At 40.3% G+C, this 20,294-nt stretch overlaps 1 protein-coding gene across 3 annotated transcripts in view; it reads right to left on the minus strand.

The window, feature by feature from the left end:
* The window catches only part of SLC28A3 (solute carrier family 28 member 3), an 81,103-nt gene that overhangs the window by 37,322 nt on the left and 23,487 nt on the right, over positions 1-20,294 (minus strand). For 2 of the 3 annotated variants that reach the window (XM_085846111.1, XM_085846112.1), the window contains exons 4-8: positions 12,559-12,650; positions 10,665-10,854; positions 6,099-6,243; positions 798-911; positions 622-699 (exon numbers count right to left, since the gene is read on the minus strand). In XM_085846111.1, the coding sequence (XP_085702237.1) occupies positions 622-699; positions 798-911; positions 6,099-6,243; positions 10,665-10,854; positions 12,559-12,650 (619 nt within the window). The remainder of the gene's footprint in view (positions 1-621; positions 700-797; positions 912-6,098; positions 6,244-10,664; positions 10,855-12,558; positions 12,651-20,294) is intronic. The other variant, XM_085846113.1, reaches the window with a different exon arrangement.

Here is a 20,294-nt window from a genome sequence, read left to right on the forward strand (position 1 = left end):
GCACTGGCTCTTATTTTGTCTTTGCTGTCTTTTATTGTGCCCACTGTGGAGGTAGCAAGGACTAGCACTTTCGCAATGTCATTCAGTTTTTCACCCTCGTCAAACTTCCTTAGCATCAAGTTTAACCTCTAAATCTAAAGTAATTGCTTTTTGGCCTCTTTTTGTCCTCCTGCCGCTGTCAATCGAGGGTTTCTTTCCAGACATCTTAAGCAAGGGTGAAGCACTTTATAGTTTCGAGTAAGTGTGAAAACCGAAGGAGCATAAGTAAATATATTAATATCCTTGACCAATTTTTTGGGATTGTGACTTAATTAACAAAAAACACCTTTTTCATCACAACTTGAATAATTTTCCTCCGATTTTCATGATGTTGTGTTTTACGGATACATTGTAAATGGGGACACGTTTTATTTATTTACACTCCATCCCTAAATGTTGAAGGTCAAGGTCATACATGGTGGTCTGAAAGAAACATGGGGCCATCATTGGGTCGAGAGCGATCACCAAAGATAATCCTTCCCCAGTCAGGGAAGGTTTACCCTTGGCGATTGCTTTGTGATCACAGATATTCAGTTATTACTATTGTTATTATCATTATTATTATTATTAAAAATGTTTTACCGCAAAAGCAAAGAAATGATCTTCAAAGTTATCACCAAATATAAACCGGGAGCCAGCGTCGGTGTATTTCAGGAACGTCTGGGGGTTTTGGGTGGAAAGGGAGACAATCGTGAAAAAAAAACCCAATGTTAAAATTCAACCATTTCATGTCAGAGTGTGCACAGCGAACAACTCACCTGCACTTGAATTCCAAGCCAATTGAAGGCGTCAAGTCCAGGTTTGGTACGGAGGATAATTAGGCCAAAGATAAACTGCAGCAATAACCCCCAAATCACGATTCTCCACCTGACCTGCACACAAATGAGCTCAATATTTATTAAACTACGTCATACAGACAGGCCCGGATTAAGGATATGAGGGGCATGAGGCTAATGTGAGCGAAGGGCCAAGGTAGTTCCGGCGTACAGTTCCTTCAAGGAAGTATTCAAACCCCTTGACTTTTTCATATTTTGTTGTTGCAGCCTGAATATAAAATGGATTTAATTTAATTTTTTTTTTGTCACCAATCCACACAAAATACCCCACAATAACAAAATGAAAACGTGTTTTGAGAAATTTTTGCAAATTTATTGAAAATGAAAGTCAGAAATATCTAATTTACATAAGTATTCAGTCCCCTGATTCAATATTCTGTGGAAGCTCCTTTAGCAGCGATTACAGTCTCCTTGGGTATATCTGGATTAGCTTTGCACATCTGGATTTGGGGAATTGCTCTCATTCTTCCTTACAAATTTGCTGAACCTCTGTCACGTTGGTTGGGGAGTGTCTGTGAATAGCAATCTTCAAATCTTTCCACACATTCTCAATGGGATTCAAGTCTGGGCTTCAGCTGGACCACTCAAGGACTTTCACATTATTGTTCTGAAGCCATTCCAGTGTTGCTTTGACTGTCTGATTGGGGTCATTGCCCTGTTGGAATGTAAATCTTCGCCACAGTCTAAGGCCTTTTGCACTCTGAATGAAGCAGGTTCTCCTCCAGGATTTCCCTCTCTTTGGCTCCATTCATTGGTCCCTCTATCCTCCCAGTCCCGGCCACTGAAAAACATACCCGTAGCATGATGCTGCCACCACCATGCTTCACGGTAGGGATGGTGTTAGATTGGTGATGAGCTGTGCTCAGTTTCCACCAGGCATAGCCCTTTGCATTCAGGCCAAAGAGTTCAATTTTCATCTCATCAGCCCACAGTCTTTCACATGCCTTTTTGGCAAACTACAGGCATGTTGTCATGTGCCTTTTCTCAGGAGTGGCTTCAGTCTGGCCATTCTCCAATAAAGCCGAGATTTGTGAAGTGCTGCAGAGATTGTTGTCCTTCCAACAGGTTCTCTCATCTCAGCCAAGGAACTCTATAGATATGTCAGAGTGGTCATTAGGTTCTTGGTCTCCTCCCTATCTAAGGTTCTTCTTACCCGGTTTCTCAGTTTAGTCAGATGGTCAGCTCTAGGAGGAGTCTGGGTCGTTCCATATCCTTTCCATTTCCTAATGATGGAGCTCACTGTGCTTTTGAGAACTTTCATCAATCCAGAAATTGTTTTGTACCCTTCCCAAAATCTATGCCTCCTTATAATGATATCTCAAAGTTCTCCGGACAGTTCCTTGGATTTCAAGGTGGAGTTTCTGCTCTGATGTGCACTGTCAACTTTGGGACCTCGTATAGAAAGGTGCGTTTCTTTATAAATCATGTCCAATCAATTGAATTGGCCACAGGTGGACTCCAACCAAGTTGTAGAGATATCTCAAGGATGACCAAAGGAAATTGGATGCACCGAAGCTCAATTTGGAGCGTTATAGTAAAAGGGTTGAATACTTATTGACTCAAGATTTTTCAGCTTTTCATTTATCATTAAGTTGTAAAAATTTCTAAAAACATGTTTTCATTTTGTCATTATGGGGTATTTTGCGTGGATTGGTGACAAAAAAAATTAAATTTAATCCATTTTATATTCAGGCTGCAACACAACAAAATGTGGCAAAGTCAATGGGTATGAATACTTTCTGAAGGCACTGGATTACATATAAATCCATAAACTCATCCAGCCAATTTATTCAAACATAAATTTCCAAGACTCTAAAATGCTCCTTCAACAAATCCGCATCATAAGCACGGTGATCATTCATATGTCCCACCTCCCTTACTTTTCACTTTGCTTAACCTTCCCTACAAAATAGTTTTCTTTCTTGCTTTGGCTATGGCAATCTCTGTCAAGACCTGACAATTGTAATTACAATTTTTATGATGAACTGAATGATGTCATTGTAATTCAAAGACCTGACAGTTCAACTTTTATTTTTGAAGCATAGAGATGCTGTTCAGCCATGGTGGATCAGAGCACATTTTAAACCTTTTTTAAAGGATGGAAGGACCGTTCTCCACTACAGTTACTTATCATCACTGACAGGGACAGTCGTAATGCAGTTTCAACTTTTGAGAAACATTCCATCTTGTTGTTGGATTCAATGACACCGCGGTACGTCCAAATAGAGTTGCTTCCATCATGCTTTCTCTCAATATCTAAGAAGGATGTGAATTCAACAAATTGCTGAATTTTTTTTTTTGTAAAATCTACTGGTAGATCATCTGGGCATTTCTGGCACAGATTTTTTGAAACTGGCACTGACTCAGAAAGTTGAGATATCAGGTGAAAAATTTGCCAGAACACTGAAGGTTTTGTCCCAATCAGTGTTTGCTTTTTTTGTTTGGCCTCCTTTCTTAGCTCGATCATTCATCAAAGCAAAATAGCTGAAAAAAACAGATATGAAAATTTGAGGGTCTAAAAAAATATGAGGGCCTCAGTTGAATATAGCGTTATTCGCCTTCGGGTTAATCCGACCCTGCAAGCAGGTCAGAATGCCATTCCAATCTATTCGATCTCTGATTCAGCCACAAGATTCAGAAATGAATGATAATCTCCACCAATCAACTTTTATTTTGTTAATACCTTTTTGCAAATCTTCACGTGACCAATGACCATTTCACAGCCCCTTTCAGTGGGCCATGACCATGTATTGTGATTCACTATGCCTGGAAGGATGGAGATATGAGCAATTATTTTATAGCAATATTTTCTTGACAACTGAAATTGACCATGTGTGTCAGCAATTGACAATTTAACTTGTCAATAAATTTTTGACTGTCAATCAAGTTGGTCGATGAGACCTCAGTTCATCAAATCAGTTGACAATCAATTATTTGATGTGCCCGTGTGTTCAGCCGGCAATAATGAAATTACGAACCATCTGATCCAACTCTCGATTTTTGGTAAATAGAAGGTGTGCTACAGGCAAGTGGATACATGAGGAAGCAATGAAATTCACGAATTTTTAACATGTTTATGACACGGAAGATGTGCTGGAATACAAGACCCGAAAAATACAAATTATTTGAAGAAAATGAATTAATAACAAATGTACATCCCTTCAAGAGTCAGTGAGGATGGTACAGAGGTCCACTTACCTTTAAACTGTCGAGCCTGGGTTAGATTTTCATTCCAGCTATAAACTGCCACCCTGGTGTTCCGCAAGCAGGGCGATTCATCAAATGTGTGCCGTCCCTCGGATAGACATTAAGCTGAGTGTATCGCCTGCCAGCATTAGTTGGAGGACGTTAAAGATCCCATGGTGTCTTTCATGAAGAGTAGGCAAGCTATCACCAGGCACCCTGAACACAATGCAAATTCCTGTTGTAACCTACAGAGGGCACTGCATCTGCAGCACAGCTGCGCTCCCAGCAAATGATGCTTCTATTCTCACAGCCATGTGCCGCATTCGAAAAAATATGAAGAATAAGCTTTAGGATTTAAAAGATCTACGTGGTGTCTTTTTGTAAAGGGTTACTCGAATGGCTTTTCGACTCGATGAATGCCGTTGTCAGCAGTTATGTATTTTTTGGTGAGCAAAGTCTGTATGTAGCAAGTTCTCCAGGTGGGAGTCCAGGGGAGTGTTCCGTTAGCAAGCAGCTTGCGATCGCTTGCCAAGCCAGCCGTTCCGTATCGACAGCTTTGCAAAGCGATCAAGCGAGGTGCTTGGTAAGCAGTGAGCAAGTCGCTTGCTAACGGAACGCACCCTTGGTAACAACCGTTCGCAAATGCTGCACAACAGGGGTTTGGTCCCATGAGCCAATTGGAGATGTGCACAGGTGGTAGGGGGCGAAAGCAGTGGGGTTTCACATGCTTTTCTTGAAGGAGAGATTTTCGGTGGTTGCCTGTCGTCGTTTGTCTGAAATATAATAAAAACTTATTACATGTTCCAACTCGAAGCTTGTTCTCACAAAAGTGGTGACATTCAACGTGATCTCTTCACGATATCAAACTCCGACCCTGCCACTGTTGATATGGCTTTGCTTCTCACCACGGCCACCATCAAGCTGCCACCATTTCAGGCCAACGATCCATCCTTGTAGCTTGCATAAGTGGAGTTAACCTTCACAAACGGTGAGTTGATGGTGCAACAAACAAACGACGTTTGATCATGTCCTGCAGGCCAGCCTTTACACCCCAGGCCGTAACGCGCATGAGTGACATGATCTGATACAGAGCCACAGAGTGACAAATATGACGCCATATTTGCTGTCATCTCCCAGTTCTCCCACGGTGAATCGTGTCATTTTGAACAAGTGAAACATCATCTTGAGTTGGACCATTCCAAGACAACCCAAATGACACTTGTTGGAGATGCCAAAAGAGTTTGAGAGGGGTTGCAATCTCAATGAACTCAAACCTGACTCAAAATTACCCTTCTGATTCAATGCTGGCAAGGAGCAGTGTACATCTTGAATCACATAGTCTTTCATATGTGGATGTAAAGCCAGCTGTCCAGCTTGCAATTAGGATTTGAGCATTAGTGATGAAGTGGTACCCTGGAAAAGTACACGACGGTGGGTATCCGTACAATTATCTGTAGTAGATGTGAGTAGTTGGATGTGGCTATCCCAACAGCACAGCTTTATTGGACCAACATTGGGCTTGATTCGGCATCGTCGTGGTTGATGATACCCACATTGCCAAGGTTGGTTCAGCATTGGTTTTTTTTGATGGAAACGTGACTTTTTAGGCTCATCGACACGTATGGCATTCAGCCAACGTCGAGTTTTCATTCGACAATGACAGACCAACTTTGGGACGATTGACCAACGTTCTACCGATGATCAAGTCGATGTTGGCCCAACGGAATGGACACTATTAGCCAACATTTTTTTTCCAAAGTTGCTGTGTGACCTGGGATGACACAGGAACGAAGGGCCAAATGGCCTTTACCTGTGTCTTCAGTACCATGTGATATTTTGTTACCATATGCATTTAAGAGCAATCCGTTGTGCTGAAACATTTTATATTTGGTATCCCATGGCGGATTCGGGTGTGACCTATTTACGATTCCATTATAACTGAAATAATCATTGTACAAGATGTACTCATATTAACACTTATTCCCAGCAAGCAACATCAATTACGCACACCCATGTCATACAAACTGGACAACACACCTTTGTGGGGTGTTTGGAGAAGATGAATACCAGTAGAATGTACATTATGAGGCCAAAGAAAGGAATTACTTGATTGGCTCCACGTTTGGCAGTGTCCAATGTAAGCCACAAAATGACAGCAAGTAAGAGAGCTCCGTAAACAAACCTGCAGTCGGGAGAACAATGAGGGGGGGAGGGGGGAGGGAAACAATTGTTTGTGTCAATAATTGAACGAAAGGAGTCGGATAGAAGCAGGGGGCACAGTTTGAAGATAACGAAAAATATATTGAGCTCGAATCAATATGTTGCAAGTTTTTTTTTGTAATCAGAGCTGTTTCCATATTGAATAGTTCACCCGGAGGATCAGTGGGAGTTAAGAAAGTGGATAAAATAACTTTATGGCAGGTAGAATAAAACGATTATTATTAATATTATTTCGTGTGCAGCGTTTGGCTGATGATGGCATCATTGCTGGGAGCACAGCTGTGCTGCTAATGCAGTTTGTCCTGTTTCCAGTAAGCTGGTAATCATTTTGCTGACCTCAGAAGGATGACAGGCTGAATCAACCCACATAGTGTTATTTCATGGAAAAAAAAAAAAGAGGCTCAAACTCAAGATCATAAGATCTTGAGCCAGCCACGTTAACCGTTAGGCCAAGACCAATCTTTAGTAGAGAAGGATGCAAATAGATATAATAAGTTACTCCATGGTTCTTTTGCTTTGTCGATCACTAGGTGATTATGCTCGTCATTCTCTGCTTTGTGCCCTCCTTCAAAGGAATTATTAAAAGTAAAAAAAATTAAACTCATGTCACCGAAATTATTCCACGCCTGCTAATGAGGTTCATCCATATGTTTGCGACAAAACCCTAAGATTCTTTAATCGATCGATGCCCAACGGACTCAACCTCCAGAAAAAGCATCTCAACTCAATAAAGATTGCACAGTCACATATAAAAAAAATAAAAATTAATTCCATATCGAATCACATGCATGCAAGTCATCACATCACACTGTAGCACCACTCCTCGTGAATTTGTCGCACTGTTCCATGTCTGTGTACTCTCGATCAATCCATTATCAGTATTTGCTGAAATAAATGTTTTCCTTCTTTATCAGCACTTTCTTAATCAAAAATAATCTCTTGGCATCTAATATCAAGTTTTGCTGTGAATGTGCCACAGCGTTTATGGTCTGAACAGATGTTATTGTTGGTCCATTCCTTGTCGAGTGACTTGTCATGCTGTTAATTCAGTTTGAATGCCTTTCATGGTTGCATTGTGTGTAATATCATTGAACTACTGATTTCATCTTCACCTGCTGTATTTTTTTGACCAATGATAAGTCTATATATCTTGAAACCGAGTTAGGAGCAAGTTTGCAACTGCAGAATTGTCACAAAAAAATTAACATTTCTGGTTCTGTGAACACTGTGTTACTCATTGTTTGCTCATTTCAATAGAAGTTAATCTCAAAATATTCTTCCTGAGATGTTATCATATATATATATATATATATATATATATATATATATATATATATATATATATATATATATATATATATATATATATATATATATATATATATATATATATACTTTGTAATTTTAAAAGCAATGAAACAGCAAACCAGCATGTGCTTTGTAACGGTCTTTCACTGACACCGTACGAACTGGTTTTGATGCGACATTATGTTGAGGATCTTATGATAATCTCCCAGCATTTGCCACACCGCATTGTCTTTGGAACACTCGCTCGATGTACGAACCCATGACGTAGACCTCTCAAATCAAATTGATCGACATTTTTACCTCTCCGGACTTTTGTTCAGTTACAAGGCAGTTCCCGGTATTTTTCTCCGTTTCAATACCACGGACAGTCGCAAGGATAAAGAGCTTGCTTCTCATCATCTTCTCATCTTCAGGATTGGTACATTGCTCCCTTCCCCAACGGGATCAACGAGCACTTTTCATTCGTTCAGACTTTTTATGCAAACGCATGATCTCATTTGAGTGATAATATTATCAGTGATGGCTCATTTTACATCATTTTATTATTTTTTTACGGCAGTGATGGCTCATTTTACATTCGAGATCATTTGTAATCATGTTAAACAAAACGACAAATGAGAAATGGCAACAAAAATTGTAAAAAAGGAAAAATTCCATAATGATGTAAAAAAAAATTCTACCATTGTTAACCCGAACCAAATCCTTCCAAATTTTCCAGTTTTTCTTCCTTGGAATTTCCTTCTCCATGCGTGCGTGTTTTGCGTTCTGCTTTTGGCTGATGCATCCTAATCCGTTCAGTGTGCAAGCTCTTCCACGAGCCTCGACTATGTACACATTTTTTTTTTTTTTTTTTAGATATGATGTGAAATGAGCCAAAATGCAAAATGTTCTCGATGGAGAAAATTATTTAAAATAAAAAAAATCGAAAAGTGGGATTTTCGTTAAAAAAAAAAAAAAGATTATGTTTTAAAATGAGAAAAGAATAATGGAAAAAGCAAAAACTGTAAAAATGAGAAAATGTAAAATGAGCTAGAATGAGAAAATGGTCCAGAATGCAAAACGAGTCTGAATGCCAAATGAGAGAATGGTTAGGGTGGTGGGCTTGGGACCCCTCGGGTCCTGAGTTCAAATCCTGCTTGGCTGTTGAATCAATACCAGGTGGGGTTGACTCAGCCTGTCATCCATCTGAGGTCGGCAAAATGAATACCAGCTTTCTGGGATGATTGAGCGATTTTGAGTGTCTTGTGTCAGAGTGGTGACCCGTCCAGGATTGTGCCCAATAGCCAAGGAGACTGCTTCGGCAGCACCGACGCTCTGTACGGAGTATGGTCCCATTGGAATGGATTGGATTTAATTGGTGTTTTTTTATCTTTGCCAGTGGTAATGGGTGGGGAGAGGGGGGATGCAAATTCTCCATGTAAATGTGTATCGTGTAGCATTGCCTGCAGGTGGGAGAGTGTATGACAAGTCCCCACCCTTTACAGCACAGTATTCCTGTCCCCACGTTTTCCAGTGTCGTGAGGTGTTTTGAATTATAAGCAGTGGGTAGGTTTTTGCTTCGTGCACATAACCCAGGTTATTATTTTTTTTGCATATACAGAGCTGGCAGTTACCTATACACCGCCTAAATGAAGGTATGCGTCAGTAAAATGTGTTGCATGCTTGGAACAAGATCGTCTTTAGGGAGGGTACTCTGCCAGTACAATATAATGCCTGGTATCAAATCTACGAACATTTTTGTTGCAAAGTGTTCCGGACGGTGAGACCGTGTTGGAGATTAAATCAATGGTTGTGAATTAAAAACTCTTCATCTTCACTTACTGCACCAGTTCGATTGGTAAGTCTGCATATCGCTCAATAGGCCTGGCAGGATAGGTCAGTGGTACCATAACCTCCTTTGAGCTGTTTGGTCCGAATTCAGTTCTCAACCCAACTATGAACTGTCACTCTGGTGTTTCACAGGCAGGGAATTGCATCACGTTAAGCTGGGTGACTTGGCTGCCAGCATTTACGAGTGGACGTTAAAGATTCCATGGTGTCTTTCACAAAGAGGAGGCAGTTGTTCATGCTGGAATTTTGGTAAAATTTTTAAATTCCTAACTTTACCTTTGGGGGGGCATGGCACATCCATGCTCTGAGAGATGAGAATCGGCATCCAGATCCTGCGCATGAATGAATAAATGAAAGAAATCCCCAGATCTTGCGTTGAATATTTTGACATCAACGTGCCTCTATAGTTAGAACATAACCATCATTGGGTAAAACACCTATCTGTGTGAACCTGCAACTTAAATCACAAAACCTGTATCTTTTATTTTTAAAGCAACAATTTTATCCTTAAACCTAATCTCTAAACCTGCAGGTAATTTGGTTTTTTTTGACAGTAATCTCAGACTCATCGGGGAGTTTGTTCATAAACCATGTGTTTATATTAATACACACTCAGCACTCACTGGAGTCGATGAGGAAAAGGACATTTAGTGAGATGCTCTACATGACATGAAGTACAAAGAGAAATCCTTAAACCTACACCTTTAGCCTTACACCCCCCTCCCCCCCTCCTGCAAGTTTCTCTTGAAACCCACACATACAAATTTAAAACTACACCCGTACCCCAGTTCATTAGGTTTCCTCTATGCTTTATCTACAAAGTTAATCATGTAATTAAAAAAAAAAAAAACATCCTCAAATTTCTCCAAAAATAAAAATAAATAATGATAGGTTGAAACTGCATTGCTGTTCTCATTCTCTATCTCCATGTCCAATTATTTTGGAGATTAACCAGCAACACAATATCTATGGGTACTTAAGGAAACCAGATGTCAAACCAAATAGTTTCAAACAAAGTTAATTTTCAATGCCATTTCATTTCAGCCTTTCTGCCTTTCCACTGATCTCAAACTATTGCACACTCAATGCACATATTATTCTAATCCATCCTCTGTGCGATTCCTCGATCCCAAGTTCTCTCATCTTATCGATAATTGTATTAACATACATTCAGTGCTCACTGGAGTCGATGAGCATTAGGTGTGATGGTTCTTAGTGAAATAACGGTCATTCACAAAGACTCACCATCTTATGATGGACCAGTGATTGTCCAAGAACTTCTGGCAAGGTTTCAGAGCTTCTGCTATCTTATCTCCATACTTTGCAATGAACAGATCCCAGAAGAAGAAGAAGATGGCTATCAGAGTCAGGACAAGCAAGGCAAGGGATTGTTTGAAGTTTACGATGCATGCAGCGATCACAAGTGCAAAATAACCTGCAAGGCAAGCATCGCATAGTAAACTAGAAGGGCACTCGGTAGAGCGCATACCTCCGCCACACGATGCCTGATCCGTGAGAATGTATCGGGCCCAATCCATTTTTGAAATATCATGCTATACAGTAATTATCGTTTTTGGCCTGATCTCTCAATGGTGAAGATCCACTTTAAAAAATAAATAATTTTCGAATCTTCACCAAAATCAATTCAATTAGTCCTTACCGCACACCCAACCTGTCCACCAAGGTTCATCCAAATCCCTCGACAACGTTTTGAGATATTTTGCTATATATCATTTTTGGCACCATCTCTCAATGGTGAAGAATCACTCCAAACATTATAGTAGTCGGATCCGGATCCGGATCTTTACCGAAATCTCATAATTTCGTCCTTGTCACACACCGAACCTGTCCACTAAATTTCATCCAGATCCGTCCACAACCTTTTGAGATATCGTGCACACAAACAAACAAACAAACAAACAAACAAACAAACAGATAGAGGTGAAAACATAACCTCCTTCACCTTCAGTGGTGGAGGTAATTAACAATACCACTAATGTCTCACAAAGCGTTATGTAATTATTCATACCGAGGGGTGTAGTGGGGAGGGGTCCTTTACCCTGCATTGAGGAGTGTAGTGGTAGGGGGAGTAGGGGAGGGGTGTCTAAAATCACTGAAAATGTGTTACATAATATATGCAAAGCCCCTAAGACCTGAACTATACCATACATATTGCATCAAATATACTGTACCATCAATACTGTCCCATCTGGAATAGACCACATATGTTTTACGACCAGTCATAACATGTTAATTATATATGTATTATCAACACAGCAACACCGCCATTGCACATTGGTGAAAAACAAATAAATTTTGTCCCACGTGATGACGAAAAGTAAAATATGTTTCTGAGATATTTATTAGAATCCTCTCGCCCTGGAATGAAATTTCAGTTGGCTTTACTTTTACACGAATCTCCTTCTTTAGCTGTGCCATGATGTTGGATTGTGTGAACCAAGCTGCACCAAATTCCTCCACCGAGTGCACTTAACACCAAACAGGTGTTAATATCTGTTTATACAGGGTGGCCTGAAAGTTGCTTTACCCCTCCCCAGTTAAGCATTCGTTATTAAATTATTATAATATAATGGTTGTATTGTGCATTACTTCCAATAATTCATGTCATTGTATCTATATGTGCCCCATCATACAAATACAATGACTGATTAATTAAATTATTCCAGGTACAGAACCGCACAATAAAACCTGTATATTAAAATAATTTAATAACGAATGCTTAACTGAGGAGGGGTAAAGAAACTTTCAGGCCACCCTATAGAACTTCAGAATACTTTTATTCAAGTAATTAAAGTCTACGTCATGTTTGACAGATCATCATTCTGCCACTTTATGGATAGCCAATTGAAAGCTTCATGTCACAAAGGGAAGAGGAATGATGAGGTACCTCATTAAACTTTATAAAAATTTACAATTCAGTAAAATATTAAATATCTTTTGTAATTTTTGAAAAAAAAAATTGCAATATGATCACTGTTGTTGTGTATATTGTCCAGAAAAGGCCCACATTGAGGAAACACCATTTTAACATGAGCATTTCTAGAAATCAGTAAATAAAGTATATCTCTTTAAGGCAATTATATTTAACGTAAATGTATGGTTTTAAAATTGTACTTACCTACTAGCAATAATCCAAGGAATGTATAATGAATGATTTTTTTATTCCGCTTGTAAAAATTATGAATTCCTCCATAAAACTTGTCGACACATCTGTAAAAGGTGAGATCATTAGCACGTTTTGATGCAAGAGAGTTCATGGAACACCTTACCCCCATCACAGTCTTGAGAAAAAAGGACATGGGCGGGGTCTGCGAGCAGCAAATTTGATTGTTTGAGATGATGTAAAATGCCATAATATTTGTCCAAGTACTGCGAAACAAAAGGTTTTTGAAAGTGCAAAAAGGCGATTTGTATTCTACAGTGTTCACATATATAATTCAATTGAAATAAAATGAAGGTTTTAAAGGACATAGAGTTATTTGTTTTTGAAGTTTACCGCCGTTGATGCAGCATCTTTTAAACCACCTTATTAAACACGTCACATTAGTTATTCGCGCCTGTTGTTTATGTCCTTTATAACATCCCTAAAAACAGTAAGTTACCTGTTTGGAATGATTTTCAATTTTCTTTGATTGCCAGACAGGCAGACAGAGTTTAAAAAAAAAACAAATTCATTCCTCTCTGTGCATACATGATGGAGACTAATTCAGAGGAAAAGTACTGCTAAACTACAGGTTCGTTTTCTGATTCATGTTCAAAATATAACATGCCTTTGAAATTTACTTGTTCCTCAATCATAAATTGATGCTTGTAGACAGACAGATAGACAAGTGAACAAATTGCTTTAACAACCCTATTTCCTTTGCATGTGCGGGGTAATAAGTAGTAAACTAAGCAAAGCCATGACATCGATACAGTGCCTCGAGAAAGTTTACACCCCCTTTCAAAATTTTCACCTTCTGTAGCCTTGTAGCCTGGAATTAAATTACATTAAATCAGACTTTTTCCTCTTTTATTTACACTTCGTAACCCAAAATTTCCAAGTGCAAAACAAATTCTACAAATTTCAGAAAATTAACAAGAAAAAGAGCAATCAGAGATTGCAGACCCTCACCAGGACTTGTTTTGTGTGGTGTTTGTGTAATTTTTGTGTGGTGTTTGTGCACTGGTGTGTTACATAATTAATAAGAGACATAACGAGAAATGCCACTTTATAACTGCTGGCAGTGAGGACCAGGTACCAAGACATCCCACTTTGATGCAACTCCACTTTGATTGGACACCTGACCCTGACTCATGAGGAATTTTTATTATTACCTCCCCAACCGAAGGTGAAGGAGGTTATGTTTCCATCCCTTTCTGTCTGTTTGTCTGTGTACAGCATATCTCAAAATGTTGTTGATGGATCCACATGAAATTTTGTGGACAGCTTGGGGACGTGACAAGGACGAACTGATTAGATTTTGGTGAAAATCCGGATCCGACGACTAGAATTTTTAAAGTGATTCTTCACCATTGAGAGATAGGGCAAAAAATGATATAAAGCACGATATCTCAAAGTTGTGGACGGATTCGAATGAAACTTAGTGGACAGGTTGGGTGTGTGGTCACGACAAATTGATTTGATTTCGGTGAAGATCCGAATCCAGATCTGGATACGAGAATTTTATTTAATTTTAAAAGTGATTCTTCACCATTGAGAGATCGGGCCAAAAGCGATAAACAGAGCACGATATTTCAAAAATATATTGGGCCTGAGAAGTTCTCGGGAATCAGGCATTACGTGGTGGAGGTGAGGTATATGCTCGACTGAGTGCCCTTCTTGTTCAACTGAATTTAAAATGGGAATAAAACAAATTCAATTCAAATCAAATGGAAGAATAAAGAGGTCCAGTCCTGCATTGGAGTAATCAGAAGGAACCCAAACAAGCAAAACGCAATGATGAAGTCATCAGGAGGAATCTGGATAAGGTTCTCATTTCAGTTGCAACTCCTCGACCCTCAAACCCATCTAGGCACAGCCAAGTGAGCCTTATTCAAAAATAAATTAAGAATATTAAATGAAAAAAACGAGAACTGCAACTTTATAACTGCTGGCAGTGATGATCGGCTACCAAGACGTCCGGCTTTGACATAACCCTGCTTTGATGCAACACGGGATTGACGAGTGATGGACCGAGTAACAGGCCACGTTCCATCTATTTATTACGTATGCAGGTGACCCATTTTCCTGGGGCCATTGGTGGTATCAATTGAATTGATACTCCTCTACCCCCAAAACCATCTTCGACAGCTTTTTTCCACAGCCTGATGGAGTACTGCTCTCCCCTCTGGACTGGTACTCCCGCCTCTCACCTTTCTCGGCTTCACGCTGTGGAAACCAAGGCATGTAGGACCATTGGTATCTCCCACGATGAGGCTGAGTCTTTGGGTTTCTCACTCTCTCACCGCAGGCAGGTCGGCAGTCATTCTGTCTTCTACTGTCTCTTCTGTGGTCTCACCCCCGCCCCCCCCATTTCTGTCTGCAGTATGTCTCTCACCATATTGCTACGGGGTGCTCAAGGTCCGCCAGCAACATCCTTCTGGTAAAACTACCAAAATCACGAATCACTGCTCACCTTCACTCTTTCATTCCTCCATTTTCCCACCTCTGAACAAACTCCCTCACTCTATTCAATCCCATTCTTCCCTCCAGGTCTTCAAAACAGCTGTTCACCACCATCTCTTATGTTCCCCCATCCAAAACCACGATCTTTTCTACCCCCACAAATCCACCTCCTTCAAATTCCCTGCTTTCCTTCCCGAAAGTTCCTGTTGTGTCCATCTTGTATTCCCCATGTTCCCTGTCCCATCCCTCTCCTTTCCACAGATCTCTAAATGTCTCTGTTCCACACTGTTTTTTCCTTCCCTCTCCCGCCCCTCTTGTTTCCTGCCCCCCCCTTGTTGTGCATTCTGTGTGTTAGCTCTCATACGAGCCTCGACAATGTAAAAAAAAAACGTTATTGGATTCAAACAATTAAATAATTGTAGTTGTCAGACCATGTGGCTGATCAGGATGAAATGATGCTTATCTCCTCCCAAACCCCCTCCCCTCTCCACCCTTCTCTCATCTCTCATCTCTCTCACCTCCATCCTAAACCTGGTGTTGGCTTCGTGGTTAAGGTGACTGGCTTAGGATCTTAGGGTTCTGAGTTCAAGTCCCATTGCCCATTAGTTACCTCTGTCCTCTATCTCTCCGTTAGCCACCTTTTTCTTTCCTACGTCCTCTCTCTCTCTCTTTTTTTTTGTATTTGCCAGTCGATAATAATTAAGTCATCGATCAATTAATTGATTAATCAAAAGATAAAAAAATATCCTTTTTTCCAAAGCACGTGTTCACTATTGTTACAGTTTCGTCATTGACATCATTAAAATATTACACACCTTCTGTTGGTGTAGCAGGAATGTGGAATCTATTGTTTCATGGTTTGGCGTTCGCCGTTTCTGCATTGTCTGTTTGCTTTTGGGCTCCCTCCCATGTATAACAGATATCTCGCTGGTGTATCTTCGACAAGGAGCCACGTCTGTCTGTCTGTCTGTTTATTGTGTTATAACTTGGGAACGAATTAACGGATTTTAATAAATCAAACGACGGCTGTCACATATCGTATTGGTATGGATACAAATTGTTTGGTTCCACTTTGAGAGTGGACATCCCCCCCCCCCCAATTGCATAATGTGTCGACATGTCCAGGAGAGCGCGGGTGGGGGTGCAGGGTAGAAGGCGCCATGCTGGGCATGGATTAAAGTTGAAGAAACAATTGGAATCTTTCGGTCAGTGAATATTACATGGTGGCAGCGGTAAATTATCCAGAATGGAGAAATTTAAACCTCCAGATCCCCTGTGTCTTGAAGGGAATATAGCGGAAAACTGGAAACGTTGGGACCAACGATTTAAGTTGTACTTGAAGGCCACGGGGGGCCCGACAGCAAGACGGAAGATGTCCAAGTGGCGATTCTCCTCCATTGTTTTGGGGAAGACGGATTGGAAGTGTTTAACACCTTTGATTTTGGTGACGGAGAGGACAACAACAAACTCGAAGATGTCCTGAAGAAGTTTGCACACCACTGCAATCCCCAGAAGAACAGCTTGTTCGAGAGGTACAAATTTTGGAAGCGCTTGCAGCACGAGGGGGAAACGATTGATCAGTTTGTCACAGACTTGAAGAAAATGATTAAATAAATAAACTGTGAGTACAAAGAACCTACAAATGTTATGATCCGAGATCGCTTGGTGTTTGGAATCGGGGATGTGAAACTACAAGCACATGTTCTTCGTGAGAATGTTGATGACCTAACGCTACACAAAGCACCACCGTATGTATTGCCGTGCTAGTGAAGCGACTGCGAGCCAGCTGAAGGAAATGAGAATCGCAACGGATGATAAGCTGATCCATGCTGTTTATGATCGGAGAAAGAAAAGTTCGCCAGGAAATTGTGTCTCACAGCTGTGTAACTGTGCAAGGTGTGGCCGTAAGCATGGTCCGAGGCAGTGGTCCGGCATTCGGTCAAACTTGTTATCCATGAGGAGGCGAAAATCATTTCTCCAAAATGTGTAAAAACCGTAAGAAGAAAATGCCCACGTTACGGACAGTCACATGTGAAGGAGCCGAGGGAGGTGGCGACAGTGATGGCTCTGATTGAAGCGAACTGCTCATTGGTCAGCTGACTGTGAATGTCCACTCCTGTGAGAAAGCTTGGCCTACCAAGCTCGATGTGAATGGCATGGTCATCAATTTCAAGCTTGATACTGGTGCAGAGGCCAATGTGCTCCCTCGGAGTATTTTTCGACAACTTCTGGTGCTGAAGAACCTACAACAAACAAATGTGGTGTTGTCCTCCTATGGCAATCACAAGGTGTCGCCGGAAAGTAAGGTCCGACTTGATTGCTCAATCAATGACGTCACACACAGCTTGGAGTTTTATGTCGCAAATGTCTCATCTCCACCCATTCTTGGATTAAAGGCGTGCACACAGTTGGATATTGTTCGGAAAATTCACACTGTAACTGAGACGTGTCTGGACAAGGATAAATGGTTGCAGGAATTTCATGAAGTGTTTGAGGGGCTCGGAGAAATGCCGGGTGAGTACCATATTGAATTGAAAGCTGGTGCTACTCCAGTAATACACCCGTCAAGAAGAGTAGCACTCAGCCTACGTGACAAACTCAAACACACCTTGAATAATCTGGAGAATGAGGGGATTGTATCCAAGGTGCATAAACCTACAGATTGGGTTAACAGTCTGGTGATTGTTGAAAAGAAGAATGGTTCCCTGCGTCTCTGTTTAGATCCGAAAGACTTGAATGAAGCAGTTAAACGTGAACACTACAGAATTACTACAGCAGAGGACATGGCTTCCAGACTAAGTGGTAAATGTGTATTTTCCATTTTGGATGAGAAAGATCGCTTTTGGCAGATCAAGTTGGATGATGAAAGTTCATTGTTGTGTACATTTAACACGCCATTCGGCTGCTACATATTCCATAGATGTCCTTTTGGGATCTGCTCTGCCTCGGAAATATTTCAGAAGAAAAATGACCAATTGTTTGGTGATGTAGATGGAGTTGAAGTGTTTTTTGATGACCTGATTGCGGCAAAAGATATCGCTGACCACAATCGTATTCTGGAGCAAGTGTTACAGCGTGCTAGAAAGAACAATGTTAAGTTTAACATAAATAAGTTTAAATTTCACGTGAGTGAGGTGAACTATGTGGGAAATGTGGTGTCTGCTGGGGGCCTCAAGTCAGACCCATAAAAAGTGAGAGCAATTACCGAATACCCTAAGCCTGAGAACAAGCAAGACTTGAAACGATTCTTAGGAATGGTTAATTATTTGAGCCAATTTATTGTCAACCTATCTGGGCGTACTGCCCCACTAAGACTAATACTGAAGAACGACATTGAGTGGCATTGGTGCAAGGAGCAGGACGATGCCTATCAAGATGTGAAACAAGCTTTGATCACCGCACCACACGATTTGGGAAACGTGGTAAACCCCCTAAAAGACTGGATTTGTGAATTGTGGTCAGTGATATCTTAGTGCAGGATGTGTATGTGAGGCAGAATAATCCCTGTAGCAGTCGACCATCATCAGAATAATCCCTTTGTGTCAGAAGGCAGTCCACCTAATGATGACGCAAACTTCACAAAAACTATTACAGTCACCATCTATTTTAAATACTGTTTATGCTGATCTGTTCAGAGTGATTTGGTTGTTTTAATAATAATAATAATAATAATAATATGAATGTAATTTGAAGAAACAAAAAAAAAGAGAAAACAAGCTCAAATGAGCTAAGATCGTCATCCTCTTAATGATGACGTCATAAAAACGAATATGACGTCATTGTGATGTATCAGGTTTGCGATAAATTATCTGTGCTAACGCCCGGCTTGATTCCCGCAAACAAAATTCAAACAGTTTGCCTAGTTGCGGAGATAATGGTATAGGCCAGAGTTTCTCAACCTTTTTACCCTTATGGAACCCTTGAAATAGTTTTCATGTCTCAGGGAACCCCTGCAAAAAAATTATTATATACCATTATTAATATCTAGCTCTTTTATATTTTTTATCGTAGTTCACGTGGTAAATATAATATATTTTTTTCGGATACCTGGTTTAAGGAAAAAATGACCCCCTTTTTGTCAAATTTATTGGCAATGAGACAGATCACGTCATCACTGGTGACGTCATCACGTATAGGCCGTGTGCCATGTTCAATGACGAGTCGTAATTCCGGGCGTCCATCGCGCTTCGTGGTTGTTATAATATAACATTCCCGATGGTTGTTATAATTGTAAATAATATAAGAGGTTGAAGCCTCTGCTATAATAACCAAGGAGTTTCCAACAATATGCTGTACGTGTATAGCAAAATTACGAATATTAAATCAAACAAAAACTACTCAAAAATACATTAGCCTATTTATTAGTTTCTTGCGGAACCCCTAGCAACCTCTTGCGGAACCCTAGGGTTCCGGGGAACCCCGGTTGAGAAACACTGGTATAGGCAATTTCCATTTGCGGCGATATTATGACGTCAACTTTTTTTCTCGGAAGAATTTCCAAAATCGGAGCTGGTTACTGCCTGCGCGTGGGCTTTCTGCATATACATGGCAAGTTTCACGAAGATCCGATGAAAACTCTGGGTTGTGAAACAAAAATGTCAAAAAATAGGAATGACGTCATAAAAATTGACATGACGTCATCATGATGTATCATATGTGTGGCAATTAATCTCTGCTAATGCCCTGTTCGATTCCCGCAAACAGAATTCAAAAAGCTTGCCTAGTTTCAGAGATAATTTTCTAGTCGATTTCCATTAGCGGAGATATTTTGACGTCATAACTTTTTTCTGGGAGGAATTTTCAAAATCGGAGATCGTTACTGTCCGCGCAGGGTATTTTTACATATATACACCGAGTTTCAGGAAGTTTCGATGAAAACCTTCGGCTGTGAAACAAAAAAGTCCACAAGAAGAAGATGAAGAACAACAACGTAAGACTTAGAGATCCTCCACGAGGATCTAAAAAAAAAAATCCCATTTTATTCATAAAACAGTAATATATCGTCCCAGTTATACACCGCCTTTTAAAGCATTACAAAGCAGGTCGCTCTACTTGCAACACAGGTGAGAAAAGGATATGAACAAAGAAGCAGCTGATATTCAATAATATATTCAAATAATTTCTGAACAGCGAAAGTTAATTTTTTTTTTCTCTTAAAACCTATCGGTCAAAACACTATACAAAAAAAACACAAAACACTATTAAAATGGCAGTTTCCCTCTTCCCCTCTGCACTGTATTCTCCTT

Source organism: Eptatretus burgeri, chromosome 11 (genome assembly GCF_056783735.1).
Source record: "Eptatretus burgeri isolate ZD-2024b chromosome 11, Ebu_testis_v1, whole genome shotgun sequence".
Classification (NCBI taxonomy): domain Eukaryota; kingdom Metazoa; phylum Chordata; class Myxini; order Myxiniformes; family Myxinidae; genus Eptatretus; species Eptatretus burgeri.